The sequence below is a fragment of the Streptopelia decaocto genome (assembly GCF_964273445.1).
Source record: "Streptopelia decaocto genome assembly, chromosome: 2".
Classification (NCBI taxonomy): domain Eukaryota; kingdom Metazoa; phylum Chordata; class Aves; order Columbiformes; family Columbidae; genus Streptopelia; species Streptopelia decaocto.
Window position 1 is genome coordinate 64260913 of NC_138655.1, and position 18812 is coordinate 64279724.

Sequence of the window (18812 nt, forward strand, 5' to 3'; positions counted from 1 at the left end):
CTAACTGCCTGTTTTCTGCCTGCTTCCAACAGACCCTCTAGAAAAGATGAAGAGGGGAAAAAAAGAGAACAGCGTGTTTTGTTCAGACAACTCTGATCCACCCCTCAGGCTGTGTATGTTGGGTCACTCTGGTCTAATAGAATGATTCCACAAATGTGTTTCCATAACTACTCTAAGTGTACATCTTGTTTAACGCATGGGCCTAGAGTCCTATACACAGGTAAAACAAAGAGCTGTCAAGACATTCCTTCCAACTACTCTCAACAGCCTAAGTGGAAAGAGTGTTCTTTTTTCAGTTCACAAAAATATTTGAAGAGCAGCATAAGTTACAAAAAAATAGCAATTCATTTGTAAAAGTAAAAGGCAAAATAATTAGGGGAAAAAAAAAACTTTAAGGATATTTTCCAAAATTCTTATTGAGGTCTTGATTCAATGTCTTGTGATACTATCAATCGTGACACAACATAGGCTGCACGAAGCAATTACAGCATCTCATACCACCTGTTATTCCCTACCTTCCCAAGGCTTTTGAATTTATTCACTTCCACTCCCCCACCTCTGTAAATTTTTTCAACACACAAAAGCAAGGAACAAACTACTCCATTCCATACTTTGTTCAGATTTATATTCTAGAGGTTATGTGGGAGACAAAATGCTCCTCTTCTCCAATACCACTTTCAATTTCAAAAGCTTTTGTGCTGCAGTCTGTGAAGGATTCCTGAGACTATTGTTGAACTCATTGCTCAGTTCAACAGATTCTTTTCTAGAGTAAGACACTTGACAAAATCCAAAATAAAATTGTAACCAAACCTAGGCTTTTTCTCCATAAAGTATTTCCACTCCTTCCAATCACCAAATCACTAGTTTCCAATCAAAACAAAATGAACTGTCATCATCATGCCAGAGATTTCATCTCCCTTACCATTTTGTACGTTTCATCATGTCGCTTTGTGAGTTTCCACAATAAATGTATTATACTAAGCACTTGCTGCATAAGCTGATGAGATTCTGATTCCAAAAGGTTTCCAAGAATGGGAGCTGATTGTGCAGGAGACGCTTCAATCCAGCACTCAATCAGTAATGGAATTATTATCTCAATAAAACCTTTTAAGTTTTCAGCCGAGGACAGGCCTTTTTCTGCACTGTCCATTACGCTTGCCACAGACCTAAATGACAAAGGCAAAAAAAAAAAAAAATTACACCTTTAAAAACAGGTTAACAGATGAGGGCATTATCACTTTCTGAATAACAGGAAAAATTACTTTTAAAATACATTAAATGTTTGCTTGCTTTCTTGCTAGAAACTTCAGTAAGGAAAAATGGGAGTTTAAACCATCTACAACAAACCTTCTCCAGAGCCTCCCTGCAAGTTTGTAACAACTTAGATTCCAGCATTTCTTTCCCCATTGTTATATGTAAAGTCTATAAAGTGAAGAAATGTGATTTGCATCATCGTATCACTGTAAACCAACAGATAAGAATTCACTGTACTCAGCACAACAAAATAAAAAAGTTTTAAGTTTTAAGCTCCTTGAAGCAAAATAATGAAACTGACTACAAAGTATTGTCAAATGCATGTGGTTTATTAGAGTTAATAACCATCGCTATAAAAAACATAATGGTTGTTCATATTAATAGGAAAGAAAAAAAAAAAATCATTCTTCAGAAATATAACTTTGGTTCCCACCTAATATTCACCTTTAATGGTCTGGAGAGCAAAAAAGCTGAAAAGTTATTAAAATGGTCTGATAATGAAGTTAAAAAAATGTTATCAAAAAATTACGAGATATAGTTTAAATTAAAATAACATCTCCCAGAAAGCAAGAAAACCAAGGACTTTTTGCCCCCCTCTCATAACACACTTCATTTTCAAAAGGGATTGTTAGCACAAATGACAAAATCCCGCCCCTGGATCAAGTCAGGCAATTTGTACCCATTTTATAAAAAAGGTTCTTTAAAGAAAGAAACCCCTAAATAACTCCCAATAATTTTAAGCAATACAAGCTTCTGGAAGGGTTTCCAAATAACAAGAGACATTTAAAAAAAAAGCAACAATTTCAACTGATTATTTCTGATCCTGTTTTCTAACTCACAGCAGGGAATTCCCATCATAACTATAACTTCCTAATATACATAAAATTGGTACGCTGAACCTTCTGTTAAAACTCCTTTCTGTTTCAGTGACATTCTCTAAGCGATTATTTCTTTACATATACACCCAAAAATAGGATCTAAAAGACTATTTGCTTTCTTTCCACTGATAGGCAAAGAAGTTCTCTCTACAAATACTTTAACTGAATGTTTGATTGAAGAGGTAAAGCAGTTTTTCCTGGTCACCTGATTTCCAAATTATCCAATTATTTATATCCTTCTATGAAGCTTCATTTCTCATGCTGTTGCAATCATCTATATATGCAGATAATAAAAAGTTTTATTCTGTCTTGTCTCTCTGGTTGAAATTGCTATCTCAAGAAAATTACTAAACCAAAACAAACCCAGGTATTAACAAACTGTAAAAGGAGCAGGAAGAAGACAACTGCAAATGAATAAAAAGAAAGTGAGAGACAAATGCCAGCCCTTTTTTTCATGAAAGCAAAATGGGAGAGAGAATTTAGATCTCTAGCACAAAATAAAGTAGACAGAAACTTAACTGGTCATACGAAAAAAATGCTAGTTTTATCTGTGGTAGCTACTACAACTATCAGACATCTTAAAATGTTATTAAGAGTAACCACAACAACCAACATATGCAGTCAATGTAATTTGGATTATCTGTCCCTTTTTTTGTTGCTCTATATTCCTTCTACACCACAGGCACTGCAGTAAAGACACCAGTTTCTTTCAGACTACAAAGAGAGTTTAGGGTGAATGGTTCCCACTTAGACATCTAACTCATAGTCATCTAAAGACACAGCATACAAATCCCATCTTCCAGTTTTAACCACAACAAATTCTAAAGTGTCACTGGACAAACCATTTGATACCAAGACCATAACTTCACTGAAAAAGTTAGGTTGTCCTGTAAATGCTATGCCATGACTACACACTCCACCGAGATCCTGAAATGATTTTGAAGTAGTAGTCTTGAATAGTTTCTCTGAAAATAATAGCTGATATTACAGCAGAGCTCTAGAATTTGAGCAATCTCTGGAACACACACAAAGAAATGTCCAAATTAAACATTTAAGAATGCATGAAACCCAAGAACACACACCCAACACACGCCTCAAGACTCCTAGAAAAGCATAACACAGACCTCCAACTATTTCAGTACTTTTCTGAAAGGTACAGCAAAGGGAAGTCAAGGAAGTGTAAAAGAAAAAGAACATAAGGAAACAACTTTCTGTTGCTTAAGATATGGAAAGTCATTGGAAGTTAATAAGTTTTTATGGCTTAGAGTCTAAGTCAGGTTACTGTCCTCCTTTTGTGTGTGTGCTGCCAACTGCGGCAAAGAAGCATTCAGTACACCAAGTGAACTGTATTTTCCCATTTCCATCTGATGCACAGATCACACTATGTACATATTTATTCACTATGCTTCGTCTTCCATTTTGGTCTCTCAAGTCTTCTTGGCTTTTCTCCACAGCTTCATTTTCTCCTTTCTCAGCAGAAACAGAAGTGCTACCATTTCTCTTCAGCACCACTTCCATTCCGAATATACATCACACACCTTGGTATCACCACATTTAAGTTGTGAAGGTTTTCCATTTTTCCACACCTGAAATGAATTTGATGCAAAAAGCAGCACAGTCAGAGGATATATTCTGATAATCACTGTAATCTTTAAATCACACACAGTAGGAAGACCTAGCACACAACAGAAAATAATGAAGTCTTAAGATCTGCATTGTTGAACCATCCAGCATACAAAGCTCAGAATCCACACTTTTTCCTAAACATTAAAACTGCAAACCAATTCTGAAAATCTTTTTCCATAATCACGAGGTTATCAATGAGGTGCCATCACTAATCAATGAACTTGCAAGACTGAAAAGATATGAGAATTTTAAAAATGTAGCATACTATTAGTGGTGTTTGGAAGTCTGCTTTTTAAAGGACAAAGTTGAAACTCACTTGCAGTACTAGTGATGAGTCCATCAATACATACCACAATTAGTTACTTATGGTTTGGTCAAGGTATTACCTACAGTTAGGGCTCGACTATTTGTGCATTTCTTTCTTTAAGGAAACCCACACATACTGTTTGAGATTTTGGAAGTACTCAAGAAGCATTACAGATGTTTTGCACCTCTTATTAGAAGCAATTTCTGTCCTTACAGTAATAGCCACAGAAGAGGCCTAGGAATGGCACAGCTGGGATTGGAAGAGACAGAATTAATCATCTTCAGATGACTAGAAAATATTTCAGTGGTAAATACAAAAGTCACCGCAGTAACTTCCACTCCTAGCATTTTGCAGATATCCACTAAAACAAGCTGTACTGACCCTTTAGGCAAAATGAACATACCAAAAATATGCACAAATGCAATAGAAAGAGAACATTTTAGTACCTTCTGCAGATGGCCCTCCTCTTTCCATTCTTCTGTTCTGCTGCCATCAGCTTGCTTTGCCAACCTCGCCTTGGATTCTAGCAATGTTTCTTTCTATTCTTCTGGCTCCTCCTCATGCTTGCAAACTCCTTTTTGAAAGTATTTATAACCACAAGTGGATCACGATGTTTCACCAAAATCTAGCTCCTCAGAAAAGCAGAATCCAATTCAGGTGACACCAGAAGTTTACTTTCCTAGACCTTGGACACAATGCATCTTCAGCTACTACAGGGCATGGTATATCACACACGTCATATCATTCAGGGCACCACACAAGAATCCTCTGAAATATAGTTGTTCACAATTGTATGCTTCTGACTGCAGAGATGAAGACTATAGGACTGTTTTGTGATCAGCACTGATCCCTTTCCCCTTCCTCAAGTGGGCTTCACTGACATAGTTTCCAACTAAAGTTTTAACCAGAGCAGATATTTTTGAGCATGACTGAACCCTTATGCTATGTTAATATGCTACCTGCCAAGAGGAAGACTAGGAGAGTGGGAATGGAACCACCTTTTGTGTATCTCCATGACAGAGCTGGAAAACCTGCCAATTCAGGCCAATACCTGTGGGATTACAACAGGAGGTCTCTTTTCTGCACTGGATTCAAATATATGAGATTGACATAGCAATGGATTAGAGAGTGGGTTTTAGACTCTATTCTGCCACTGACTTCCTAGATGACCACTTATTCAGTCTCCCCCAGCAGTAAAACAAGGACTGTGGTTTGTCTTCAAGCCAACTTGATACGTATGGATTAGAAGTAATGTGTAACAGCTGAATAGTTTCTATTTTCCCACGTCATCATTTCAGGTCTCCTATCAGCCAGTATGTAGCATCTATGGCATCTTCATGTATACGCACTGCTAACGCTTAAAAGGTACCATGAAGTGGGATGGTAAGTTCCCCTCTAGTTTGAGGAGTCGGTGATTCAGAAAGGAGGAAAAGAAATAAAGATGGTTAGTTATTTCTCCCTTAACTTCAGCTCGCATATATTTAGAGTATTACTAAAAACACAGAAAGCTTTCTGTGACTAAGCACACTACACTTCCTTCCATATTTCTCAATATCTCAGATGAGACATCTTTTATCCATAGTGAAGATATGAACCAGTGAATTAACTATCTAGAATCAGAAACTCAGCAGAACTTCATAGAGCCAAACACACCATATCATGCTGTCTTTTTTAAAAGGAGCTATATACAAAGAAAAGAGAGTCCTAAACTTATGATAGACTCTTGAAGGCAAAAGCAAAAAATTTCAGTCAAATTCATTATCACAGTGTAAGAAACAAGCTTATGGTTAATGCAAAGAAATTTGCCTGCTTGCCCCAGGTCTATTTGATATCCTGCAACAACCTGTAGTTGCCTGTTCACATTGAAAACAAGAACAAACCAACAAACAAACAAAAAAAACAAAACAAAACCAAACCACAAAAAAACCCCAACAATAAATAAAAACCCTAGAGCTTATCTTCCAAAATAATTATGAATAGCATAAAATAAAGCTTTTACTTGATAATGGGAAAGTTCATGTTATATGCATAGCAGTTATCTGAGTATTTACATATTTTCAAGCCACTGCATTAAGACTGCCCATTACACTAAATGCTGTAAAATACAGCAAAGGGACAATCCCACAATAAAAAAATAAATTGTTGTCTTCAACACCAACAAACCACAGTTTAACATTGTGATCACACAGTTGACATTAATTCCCAAATTAGCTAAGGTATTCTCACCTCAGTCTAAACGATGAGTTGATCTTTGGTCGTAAGCCACCATTTTCAAACAGTTGTATATGTTGCTGATTATTTGCATGGTCCTTCCAACTGATGCATATTGGGTTCCTCACAGAACGAGGGGTATCCTTTTGTCCTTGAAGCCCTTCATCCTCTGTTTCACTGGATCCATCTACCACCGCTTGGAGAAACTTCTTGAGCCTGATAAGTACATTTAACCTCCACTGCTGAGAAGTTACTCTGCGATTTGGGTTAACAGAGAGCATCCAGGAAAGTTTCTCTCTGCTTTTGAGTCTTTTTGACAGTTGCTGGTGGGAAATAAGCTCTACAAAATTCTTCAACAATATACTGCTGCGGTCTGTGAGAAGAGCTGGGTATGCTTCCAACAAAACGTCCAAGACTTTCAATGAATCCTCCTGAATTCCCTCACTGATATGAGTCATGGCACTGGAGAGATGGGCACTTACCAAAGGAAAAAATGGAGCAATCTGTTCAGCTTTTATTTTTGAAGCCAAGAATTGCAGCAGGTGAACAGCTGCTCCTCTGACACCAGAATCTTTGTCTGTAAACACGGCTGCCACCTCACTTATTACACTTGAAAGGTGTGCATCAATTAAAAATGGATAATGAGAAAGAAGATCTTTGAGTCCAACAAGTGCATTATGCTTAACCCCAGGACTATAGTGATGCATCTGTGAAAGTAGATCCTAAAAAGAAAGAAACATAGACTTGCCATAATTATTTCTTTAAGCTCTTTAAACTTCCCCAGCTATTTCCAGCACATTTTTCTCAAACACTCAAAAATACAGAATTTATTCTTATGATGTACTGCTGTTTATGACAGCATAATACATTCAGAACAAATATAAAATTAAAGTGTAATAATGAACAATCATCAAAATTCAATGACAGAAAAAACAAGACATCATGACTTGTCCTTCAGGTAACTACAATTATGCACAACCCTACTGACTTAACAGAGGGATGATAAAAAATAAGTCCTCTCACAGTTTGCCTCAAAAGTAGAACTATGAAATCTCAGTCTCAACAGCTTTCTTCAGTTTAAGCAGAGAGCTGCAAGAGATAGAAGATGATGCAATGGAAGAAAAGCAGAACCACCACCCAAAGAAACACAAGGTTTTTTAAAAAACATAAGCTCAGGAAGCCTACTTTTTAAAATCCTGTCCTTAAGTTATCAACCAAGGCTTTCAAAAACCAAATGTTAATCCTAGATTCTTAAACATGTGCAACTTTAGTTTTCGCACTGCTGAAAACCTTTCCTTTGGGTTATATGCTGGTCCAGCAATTTCAGTCATTAAATTCACAGTTCAGCTTATTGCCAAGGACAAAGAAACTATATGCAGATACTCTCCTGGGGTTTGTTTGTTTTTTTTTTTTTAAATGTTTTCCTCAACTCTAATGAACATAGTAAACCTAGACAAATGACAAGTAAACTTCTGTTTTCAGAATGCAATGCCACAGTATACCTTTATGTTAAGTTTTCTATTTTGTGTAGGAAGCACTCCATCTTCTTTAAGCTGCTCAGGAATTTGTATGGCCTTTGTTCTGAAGGTAGTATCAGTTGCATTCTCTAGTTTAGGCTTTTTTTTCCCAACTTTTAATTTCACTTTCTGGAAATCTTCTTGATGTTTCCTTTTTTTAGTCATTCTCATTCTCTGAAAAAAAAAAAAGACATTAAGAATTTTAATTTCATTAAATACACTACAAGTAAATATTTTTTTCCACCAAAGAGCAGCAACTTCCTTATGAAGACTACTGTTTTTATGTTTTTTCCTATGGATAAACTAGTGTCTGCTCCCAGGACAAGATGCTAGGCTAAACAGACATGCAGACTGAGCCAGTACAGCTGTTCTTCTGCTGCTCCTTTGGTTGTCTTTGCTCTGAGAACTACTTTATTGAAAAAAGATCACTTAAGTATCTGCATCTCCCACTGTTTTATCAGATTAAGTTATTGGTTTGGTTTTGTTTTTAAAAGTTCCTGCCAATAAAGCCACTTTTTACACAGCTGACTCTTGCCAAGCCAAAGGAGCTCAGTGAACTGTTTCATTTAATTTGTACTTTGTTTACCAGCTCAATCATTAATTGCATACATTCTGCACAGGTGAAATCATGGGTTTAATCAAGCCTTCACTGATAACAGTATTATACAAGTAGCTAAGAAAACTTCCACTATACACTGAAAAGTCCAGTCTGTGCATTAAAACACGAAAACTACAAAGAATGGAGTGGAAAGAGGTTAAATGGGCACATATAGAGAAAAAAAGAGACTGAAAAACTAAGTCATGTTTCACAAGGCATAAGAAATATGAATAGCTATACTTAGAAGTCATATGGACATATTACAATAGATGTACAATAACCAAAACAAATAAAAACCCACACTTCAGTTTCTGAATGACTTCTTGGTTTTGACATATCTGTACTGATAAAAGTACTCTTAATTCTACCAGACTGTGGTGTGTTAACCCTGGCTGGACGCCAGGTGCTCACCAAAGCCAATCTGTCACTCCCCTCCTCAGCTGGGCAGGGCAGAGAGAATATAACAAATAGGTCATGGGTTGAGATGAGAACAGGGAGAGATCACTCACCAATTACCATCACGGGCAAAACAGACACAACTTGGGGAAAATTAATTAATTTATTCCAAATAAAATCAGAGTCAGATAATGAGAAATAAAAACTAAATCTTAAAACAGAAGACAGAAGCCACCCCTGTAGATGCCCAGCTACCACAACCTTGCTATGCAAACCCAATTTACAGATTAAAAAAAAAAAAAAAACCAACACCCCACACAAACCAAAAAACAAACTATAAAACTACACACAGAGGCTCCTTTAGTTAATCTTCCTTCCCTCAATCTCTGTACTTTTAAATTCATTCATAACAAAACTCCAGAAGCTGATGTCACAACATTCAACATCACATAGAAATTGTACCTAGACATCTGTTCATTAAGACTGTGAATCCACAGTCTGATGGCTGCTGGAAGTGGCTGCAGAGATTACTTACAGTTTAAAAGGGAGAAGAGGGCGGCAAGCACAAAGCCATTATGATGTTGAGGTTTAATATCTCACAACTTTCTAATTATAACAGGTAATTTACAGAGCCAGAAATCTGAATCCTTCCAGACCTCAGTGTACACAGTATCAAGTCCATGCTATCAGGTACATAAACTTTTTGTCTCTTCTCTCTTTCAAACTACTCTTTGGGTTCTTAACATCTGAACTATAAAAAAAGTTGCAAACACAATGCTCAAATTTTAAAGACCATACTACCTAAAAAGAAAAAAAAATACAGCCAACTAAACACAGAAATTTCAAAATAAAATATCCAAACAATGATTCTTTTATGGTGCATATGATCACCATTCACTGCAGAAAATAAAATTCTAGAGCTCATTCTCCCAATGGACTTCAAACCGTAAATTTGTGCTGTACTACAGTATTTCATATATACATCATCAGGGTGATCATTAAAGAATCTTTTTAATCCAGTTGACGTTTTCTATTCCTTTAAAACAATTTGAACTGATTAAACAAACATTTGACTACAACTTAATTTCTGCTTTTCACATGTTAGCTTAAAATAGACAACTTTAACTGAAGTGTAAGTTTAGCATAAGTAACCTATCAGCTGAAAAGGCGCTGAAAAAATTTGGTGTTTGGTGCCAAAATAAAAAGGTCCTTTAGTGTCCAACCATAAAAACTATGGTTTTATAAGCTTTTGATTTTTACCATATGCATCTTTTGGAAGGAATTAAAAGATTTTCGCTATTTCACTGCAAGACATACAGAAATAGCTAGAATCTTTTGACACGTTATTTCCACTTACAAAGCGTGCTTTAATGAAGACATTTAGAAAGTCTCACATTTCAGGACAAAATGTCTGGCTTCCATTTAGCACTAAAAACTTTACAATACAGGTGTAGACACGCCTAAACAAAGTCAATTAAGTTCTCCTAAAGGAGGGGGCTTACGAAATACACTATCTCCAGTTAAACCAAAGCAGCACAGTTTACTTTACACTGCGTATTCTGGAAATTATTTATTAGAAATCTCAACATATCCATTTCCAATTTACATGTATAATGTTAAATCAGAGATAAAATGGTTACAAAACTAAAGCCATAATAACACCACGGTATCTGCATAACAAAACATTATAAGCTGTATACAGTTTTGCTTAAAGATACATAAATATTTTAATGAAACTTCCTGCTGAAACAACTGTTTGCCTTTTGACTTCAAATGTATTTTCAGCTGGCCCTCTTCCAACAGGACTGAGCTAAGTGCACCTAACAACTTACACACTAATATAGTTTTACAATCCAAAACATTAAAATAACCTCAAATCAATATTAGCTTCTTTTAACACAAAGCTGTACACCACACTTTTGGAAGCTACTTCAGGTGTCACTTGACCATCCTTGCATCAGGCTTAGGGAAAGAGAGGGGAACCAGAAGGAGTCCCTGTTTCACCTGGAATCGCAGCTTTGAAGCGGAATCCTCAGGGAATCCTGCCACCAGCACATTTACAAGCTCGGGCAATCGGGAAAATCCTGAGAAACCAGAAGGCGTGGTACGCGCCCTAACTCCTCTCATCTGATACAGGTTTGCACCTGGGCAAATTCTCTGCCAGCTAAAGGCCACATTCGCTCGCAATTAACTCTCCGAGGCTCCCGCCAAGCACAGCACCGGTCACCAGAGAACATCATCACCACAGAACACATAAAACCACTACAGAACACAACCCCTCCCAGAAGTCCCCGGTCACCCCGCCGTACCCCGAAGCCAACGCGCTGCTGAAGTGAAGGCGGCGGCTCCTCCCGCGTGCCTAGGCCGTTGAACAGCCCTCTTCGCCGTCCCGGGACATCTTTCGGCGTGTTCCCCAAGAGCTGCTCCGCTCCAGGCGCCCTACGAGGCGTTCAAATAAAGCGCGTTAGTGCCCGCCCGGCTGCCGGGGCTCCCGGCGGGGAGGCCGCGAGTTCGGCTCCCGGGAGCTGCCGCAGCCGCGCCGGGGATGAGCTGGGGCTCCAGCAGCGGTGGGAGCCGCGGCTGAGGTGAAGCCGCTGGGCGAGGGGAGGTGGGGCAGGAGTGGCGGGCGACGCCCGCGGCCGAAGGCGCCGAGGCCGCTGGTTCCCCAGGACCGGCACACGCCCGCGGCTGTGCTCACGCTTTCCCGCCGCCCTGCGCAGGAGCGTTTGGGAAGGGGGTGGGTCACACAAAGGCGGCCGGTAGCGCGGGGCAGGGCCGGGACGGACCGGGCCGGGCCGGGCCCCTCCTCCCGCGCGCCGCCACGGCGCCGCCGAGCCCCGCGCGCGCCGCGCGCCAGCCACTCACCAACCACGCGGCAGCGCGAGCCCCCTTCCGCCCCCGAGAGCTTGCCCGGAAACGGCCGCCCACGTGAGCGGCTGCAACCAGCGAGCGCCTCGAACCCTCACCCGCTTGGAGCGGGAAAGAGCGCCCCTCCCTTCCCGCGCCGCCGGAGCGCTGGCGCCACCTGCAGCAGCGGCGGGCTCCGCCGCCCGCCCAGGCGGGAGGGGCCCGAGGTGTGAGCCGTGACCTTGCCGCTGCGGCGAAGCGTCGCAAAGATGTTTTTTTCTTTCCCTCGAAGCGGTGTGCTCTCGGGTGCTGCTCTGGTGATGGGTTGCAGCAGGTTTTCCCTTTTCTATAGTAAAAGTTCTTTGCTGGCAAAGCAACGTGTTAAACAAGGGCAGGCAAACCATCACTGTTGTACGTACCTACAGCAGAGCAGCCAGGTGTTGAACCAGTGGACCACGAGAGCTTCATGACGCTTTTCATAGAATCACAGAACAGTTTGTGTTGGAAGTACCTTCAAAGGTCATCCAGTCCAAGCCCCTGCCATGAGCAGGGACATCTGCAACTAGATCAGGTTGCTAAGAGCCCCGTCCAGCCTGGCCTGGAATGTCTCCAGGGATGGGGCATCTACCACCTCTCTGGGCAACCTGGGCCAGTGTTTCACCACCCTCACCGTAAAAACATTTTTCCTCGTGTCTAGCCTGAAGATACTCAGAGACACACTTTTCCCTTTGCAGGCTTAACGTCAAGTCTCTAGACAGAAGGGAGATGCTTTTGCAGGGGTGTCTTTAAGTATTTTTAAAGTCACCTCCAGTTCACTCTCTGCCTCCCTCTGGGACCACATCAGGATGTTCTACCTTAGCGCATCAGTCATGAGAACAAATCAGTCAGATCGCTGAAGTAATCACACTGCACCGTTTGGAACAAATATGGATGACTGCCAGTAGTTCTACAGCGTTTTTTACAATGTCAGCATCCCATCACACAAGGTGTTACATCATTTTAATTACTGGAATCAGAGACATCTTGGCTCAGGCTTCTTACTCGTAGCAAGTCATAGGATCACTTTCTTTGAGCCCAGCTACTTCAGTTCTTTATTTCTTTCTTATTTCCTCCAACGAGAATGCATTAATAATAAGAAATATGAAGATTTGTCTTTATAGAGTTGGAAAACATCTACAAGAGAGAACAATTCTGTTGAAGGCAATGCAGAGTCACCATTAGCACTTTAGGTTTCACATATAGTATCAGACTATCAAGCATGCTATATAATTTTGTACACCAATATCGAGGTAAAATATACAAGGTGGGGCTTGCTGCTTCAAAATGGTAATGAATTTATAAACCAGAAGCACAGAGCAGGATCCTAGAAGTCACAGGATGCAAAACCTGCTTAGAACAGAGATCATCACAGTTTACACCAGACAGTAAGTCTTCTATTGCACTTTCAAAACTTTTCACTTCCTATCAATTCACCTGTGAATACCCTTCTCCTTTCCACTTTCTGCCTTGTCAGAGGAGTGCAAGTTCTTCATTTTTTTGTTAAGGATCTCTTCCCCTAAGCTCTCTGGTCTCTGAGTAAAATGTGTAAAACCAAGGTAAAACTAAAAGAAAAATTTATTCTGTCTTGGTTTAATTTTTCTTGCTGTTGGTTAAGTTTTAATCTACTAATTCTCCAATTACCCCAGATGTCTGCCTTGCTGTGAGAAACAATTAAAATATATAATATTAAATACAATCAGCAACATCATTTAAGCATCATTAGGAAAGAGAATGCCTTTTGTTTATTACTTTAAAATTCTGGCAGAAGTAAAACATTATCCTTAAAAACTGTTTTGGAACAAACATGCTGTTTTCCATTGTAGTATAATGCCATCACAAAACACAGGCAGATACCTGGAACAAAATAATGTAATTCTTTTGCAGCCTCTGTTTGCACCAGAAAATAAGTTTAAAGGGGAAGAAAACTGTACAACTGAATAGGCTGTGTTAGACATTCTTTCAAAACATTACCAGAAACATACACTTTATGATTTTTGTGCAGTTCAGTTTTCTCAGCCATTGCTGAGAAATACAGCAGTGTTCCGCAGCACACCATTCAAACCAGTTTATATCTGAGTACTGCAGATTCAGAGGTCTTTCCATTTTCAGCATGCTCCTCCTGCACCCAACAGAAAAAAATACTCAAATCCAAGTAATTTCAACTGAATTTTATTTCCACTAGGAATGATTCCACAGAAAGAGAAAAAAGCTGTCCCAGAGATGGTCATTTACAACAGCTGAACATTCTGATCTTATTATTTTAATTCATAGAATCATTTTGGTTGGAAGAGACACTCAAGGTCATCGAGTCCAACCATTAACCTAACACTGGCACTAAACCACGTCCTTAAGAATCTCATCTACATGTCTTTTAAACACCTCCAGGGATGGCGACTCAGCCACTTTCTGCATTTCAAAACCAAACAAACAAAAAGATGTTTCGATTTTTATTTTCTGTATTACAGGAACAGAATTCAGAATTTCATATCAACTAAAAGATGCTTTTACTGATCAAGTTCACCTTCATTAAGCAGACATTAACATTGTCCCTATCATAGAGTAAATGAGCTGTAAGAGCTCTGGTTCTGTCTCTGCTTCTGATAACATATTTAGAGGTATTCTAGAAGTTCTCCACAATTTCTTTAAAACAGCATTTTGTGTTTTAATTTCTTGAATTGTCATATAACTTCTTTCATTCCTGTGTGTGTTCATAGAACAAAACTAACCAATTTAAATGCTGCTTTCTTTATTACCGTTACTTTTATGGTATCTTGCATTCCATGATATGAAGATGTGAAACCATCAGGATGAGGATTCTCAATTCCATCCAGATCTCAAAAAAAAGTAAGTTAACATTAAAAGGTTCATTTACCATCTGGCCCCAGCACATCTATGTTATACCAGCATTTGGCTGCAAAACTGAAGAGCTATATTTAGAACCACTGAATGCTACCGAACATCACAAGCAGGAAGCAAATTTTAATTACACAATTCAACTTTAATTTTTTTCCCCCAAGCACAGTAATTTGTACCCATACAAAATATTTGTCATTATCCTACAAAAGTAGTAGTCATTGATATTTAGACCCTTACATTCAGTCAAAAAGACTCCTACTTTATTTGGAAAAAAGTTTGCGTTAAAAGAGCCTGAACTGAAGGACTGTATAAGCCAGCTTTCATTTCATTCTCCTGCTGCTGGGATAAGGGAGGACAAAAGATACTTTTGCTGCAGATTTGCAAATATCTGCGCCTCTTAACCATAGTCTGGTTAGATCTTTTGGGACATATTCCCGAATTTGCAAGCACAGCCGATCTCTGTTGACTTTGCTAGAGCTTCCAATTATCTATACTTCCTAAATTCACTATAGTCCAGGCACTTCTCAACTCAGAACTAGACTGACAGCACTGAATTTTTATTATTAATCTTTATTTAAAAAAATTGTGGACACCTATTCTTAACCCTTAAATAGGAGAGGATTTTTTATTACAAAAGCTTTTGAGCCAGGCCTAGCAGCCACAGGGAATAACATCCAAGTATTTGTTGTAGGATGAATTTATACTGCTGATGGCAGTAGGTCATTCTGCTGATAACTCTTTGTAAAAGAAGCAACAATAAGAAATTATCAGACTATCAGTGTACGGTATTTAATGATATTCAGAAAAAAACCTGTTACTTGTTTTAAAAGTATGCTTTAACATGGAAAGAAAGAACATGAGCTTTACAACCTTTCCACAAATACAGAAATTTCAGCTATATGGATAAATAAATAGCAAGAATCTCAAAACCAAGTTATTAATTAAAATGACACTGTACAAAATTTGAACATAGCAACCTCAGCTACAATGAGTTCATATTAAGTAAAACAACAAACTTGTAGAAAGTAAGCATTGCTACATTAACTCTATTAACTACCATGACACACTGTGCTGCCGTTACTTGGTCTTCTCAGAGTTCCATTTTCAGTCAGGATCCTTGCAACATTCGGAATATCAATTCCTTAGTAAAAGGCAAACAAAAGCAGAACATAAGTGGTTTGATGATAAAATACATTTAAAAGCACAAGTTATACTGAAACATTTACAGGGTGACATAAGTTGGGATCTTACTAAATGAAAAATACCATAACTGTCAATAATCAGAATATGCCTGGAAACTATAACTGTATGATATGAACAGCTCTACTGGTTCAGCTAAAGGGTCTGTCTTGCACCTCTACTCTGACTCTGAAAGATCTGCAGCTGATAATCAGGAAAGCATGACCAGAAATGCTTGATTTTATCATTGTAATAATAAGTCAAAGAGTTCTCTTCTGAAGAGAAGCATAAGGCCACATTGCTTTGGTGAAACTAATGCCCATGGCTTTAGGAAAAGAAGAAGCAGAAGAGATACAGGGACTGCTGAAGTGGTACTAATAAACATTCAGCACCCATAACCAAATGCTAAGGGAAGAGCAGGGCAAGTTTCCCTGATGCTTGGTGGGGTGTGAGAATACTATGTTCTTCCCATATCAGATCATTTTCAGCTCAGGAAATTTTCCAAGTCTGATATGGCAAACTTTTCAGTATCCCCCTTCCAAACACTTGCCCAGTTTGGGCCAGACAGTGAAGACAAGGACACATGCCACATTTTTGTATCCACAGTATCCTTTTGCTCAGAGTTCCACAGATCATCCACCTACTACTGCATGAAGAACCATCGCTTTCTGCCAGATACAGGCAAAGCATGAGTTTATGCAACAGAAAAATGACAACTCCCATCTTTATTTCCATTCTTTCCTTAATTCCTTGTATTCAGCATATTCTTCTGACTGATAAGTTGGCATTTCCACTGATCTGATGAGGAGCTTTTGAAATTCATCAGTCAACCAACACTTCTAACTGTTTTGAATTTGACTAAATCGTGTCATCCAGATACTCATCCCTTTTTCCAGGTCGTTTGTGAAGATACTAAACAGCACAGGTCTTAAACATAGGCCCACAGTTCTCTACTGGAACCTCTTTTCATTTCATTATAAAAATTAATTGTCCATTTGCTATCCGTTTATTATTTTAACATTGCAAGGATTTGCCTCTTTTCCCACAGTCAGTTAGTTCCCTTAAAAGTCTCTGATTAGAGTACCTATCAAAAGCTTTGTGGAATTCCAAACAAACTCTGACTCCTTTGCTGACCCCTTTCAAACAACACCAGGGGGTTTGTACAGAAGGTTTCCTTATCACAAAAGCCATATTCATTCCCCACCAACCACTCCAAGCAGATAATTTTTTTTCCAGGCATTCACTAATTCCTACCTTGTTTTTCTAAACAGTTTCTATTCACCTCTGCAACAGAAGCTAGAAGTTTCAAAGATCACCTGGAACTCTGTACTGATTTTGGCTGGGATGGATTTAACTTTCTACATAGGAGCAGGCATGGTGCCGTGTTTGGGATTTTTGGCCAAAACAGTGTTGATAACACACCAGTGTTTTGGCTGTTGCTGAATGCTGCTTGTACAGCTTCAAGGCTTTCTCTCTTTCCCACTCTGCACTCCCACAGTGATTAGGCTGGGCATGAGAAAAAGACTGGTAGAGGACAAAGCTGAGACAGCTAAACCAAACTGGCCAAAGGGCATATTCCATACATCATACTCAGCAACAAAAACTGACAAGGCAAGATGGTGGGGTTGGGTTCTAAAGTGGCTGTTGCTCAGGACTGGTGTGGCATCAGTCTGCTGAGCAATTGTCTTTGCATCACTTGTTCCCCTCCACTTATTAGTGCCAGAGTTAGGTTATGGTTGGACTCAATGATCCTGAGGGTCTCTTCCAACTGAAATGATTCTATGATTCTATTAAACTGTCGTTATCACAACCCATGAGTTTTCTCTACTTTTGTTCTTCCTATTTCTACTTCCCCGTCCAGCTGCTGAGTCTGGGGGGGAGGCAGAGAGCAAGCAGCTGTGTTCAACACAAAACAAAACTTTAAATAAAGGAGAAATATACATAAAAGAGAACCATGTTTGCCACCCACAAATTTTCAGGTTCCAAAGGGGGCTTTGTGGGAGAAATCACTACCTTCAGTAACTTCACCATTTTGTTCTGCAGGTCCCTAGGACCAGGTGATATTCATGGAAGAGTAATAACGATTTGCAACTTTCATGTTTTTATGTTGTTAATTTCTTTCAGAACTTCCTTTCCAAGAATATGCTACTGAGCTGTGTGTGCATACAGATGCCCAAGGAGAACTTATGTCACAGATCGCAGTATCTCCAGTTTCTTCCCCAGTGAGTACTCTGCAAAGAATATCTTAAGCTGCTCTACCATGTACTCATCTTCAGTGTTCTTATTTTATCCTGATGATCCTAAACACACTCTGAGAAGCTTAGAAATGTACACAGGAAGGTTCTGAAGAAGGGGCAGCAATTGACTGAAGATGTGGGAAGGTTTAGTAGCTGAAACTTATTAGAAAAAACAAAAGAAAGACTACTTGTCTCTGCTTCGTTATTAAGTCTATGTTACTGTGCAAATACAGTTCCTTCAGCAATCAGTAAGTAAAAATTTCTTTGCTGTTGGCATTCCTAAAGCCAGCATTTCACCACAGACAAAAGTTCGTGTTTTTTTTCTAATAGCAATATGCTTGATTTTAGTTTACTATCTCTCACCATGTAAACATTATGATAAACAAATGAGAAAAGAATTTTAAAAGCAATTCAGCAATTATTAACACCTTCATGGGAAGGCAGCCATTTTGAAATACCATTCCTAAACTGAATCCTGCAAAAGTTAAAAGGGGGAAGTCTCTTCAGCCCTCCTTAATACCTCGAAGTTCTTTGACCTACATAGTCCTTAATATTTCATAGAGCTAACAAAATATGTTAGGTATATTTTTATATACATGCATTTGTGTGTATGCATGTATACACGAATTACCTCTGAAAGCTGGATTTGCTGCTACTATTTTGCGTAGAGTAGCAGTAACTTCTTCAACATTAGTATTTCTTAAGCTGTTCAAAAATTCAATAGCGATGTTGTCCTCATATACTGTTTCCAAAGAGCCAGCTGAAAAGTTTTGGGGTTCATCTTCTTAATTTACTGACAAGGATTGTTTGGCTGACTGGCTGCTTGTATAGCCTTAAAGAAGAGAAATATTTTTTTCAGTAAGAAAA

At 38.9% G+C, this 18812-nt stretch overlaps 1 protein-coding gene across 1 annotated transcript in view; it reads right to left on the reverse strand.

Moving 5' to 3' along the window:
• The window catches only part of TEX10 (testis expressed 10), a 58049-nt gene extending 46306 nt beyond the window's left edge, over positions 1-11743 (reverse strand). Inside the window, exons 1-5 of the mRNA XM_082044742.1 lie at positions 11653-11743; positions 11097-11226; positions 7779-7967; positions 6292-6998; positions 923-1166 (exon numbers count right to left, since the gene is read on the reverse strand). Of these exons, the coding sequence (XP_081900868.1) occupies positions 923-1166; positions 6292-6998; positions 7779-7964 (1137 nt within the window). The 5' untranslated portion in view covers positions 7965-7967; positions 11097-11226; positions 11653-11743. The remainder of the gene's footprint in view (positions 1-922; positions 1167-6291; positions 6999-7778; positions 7968-11096; positions 11227-11652) is intronic.
• Between the last annotated feature and the right edge of the window lie 7069 nt (positions 11744-18812).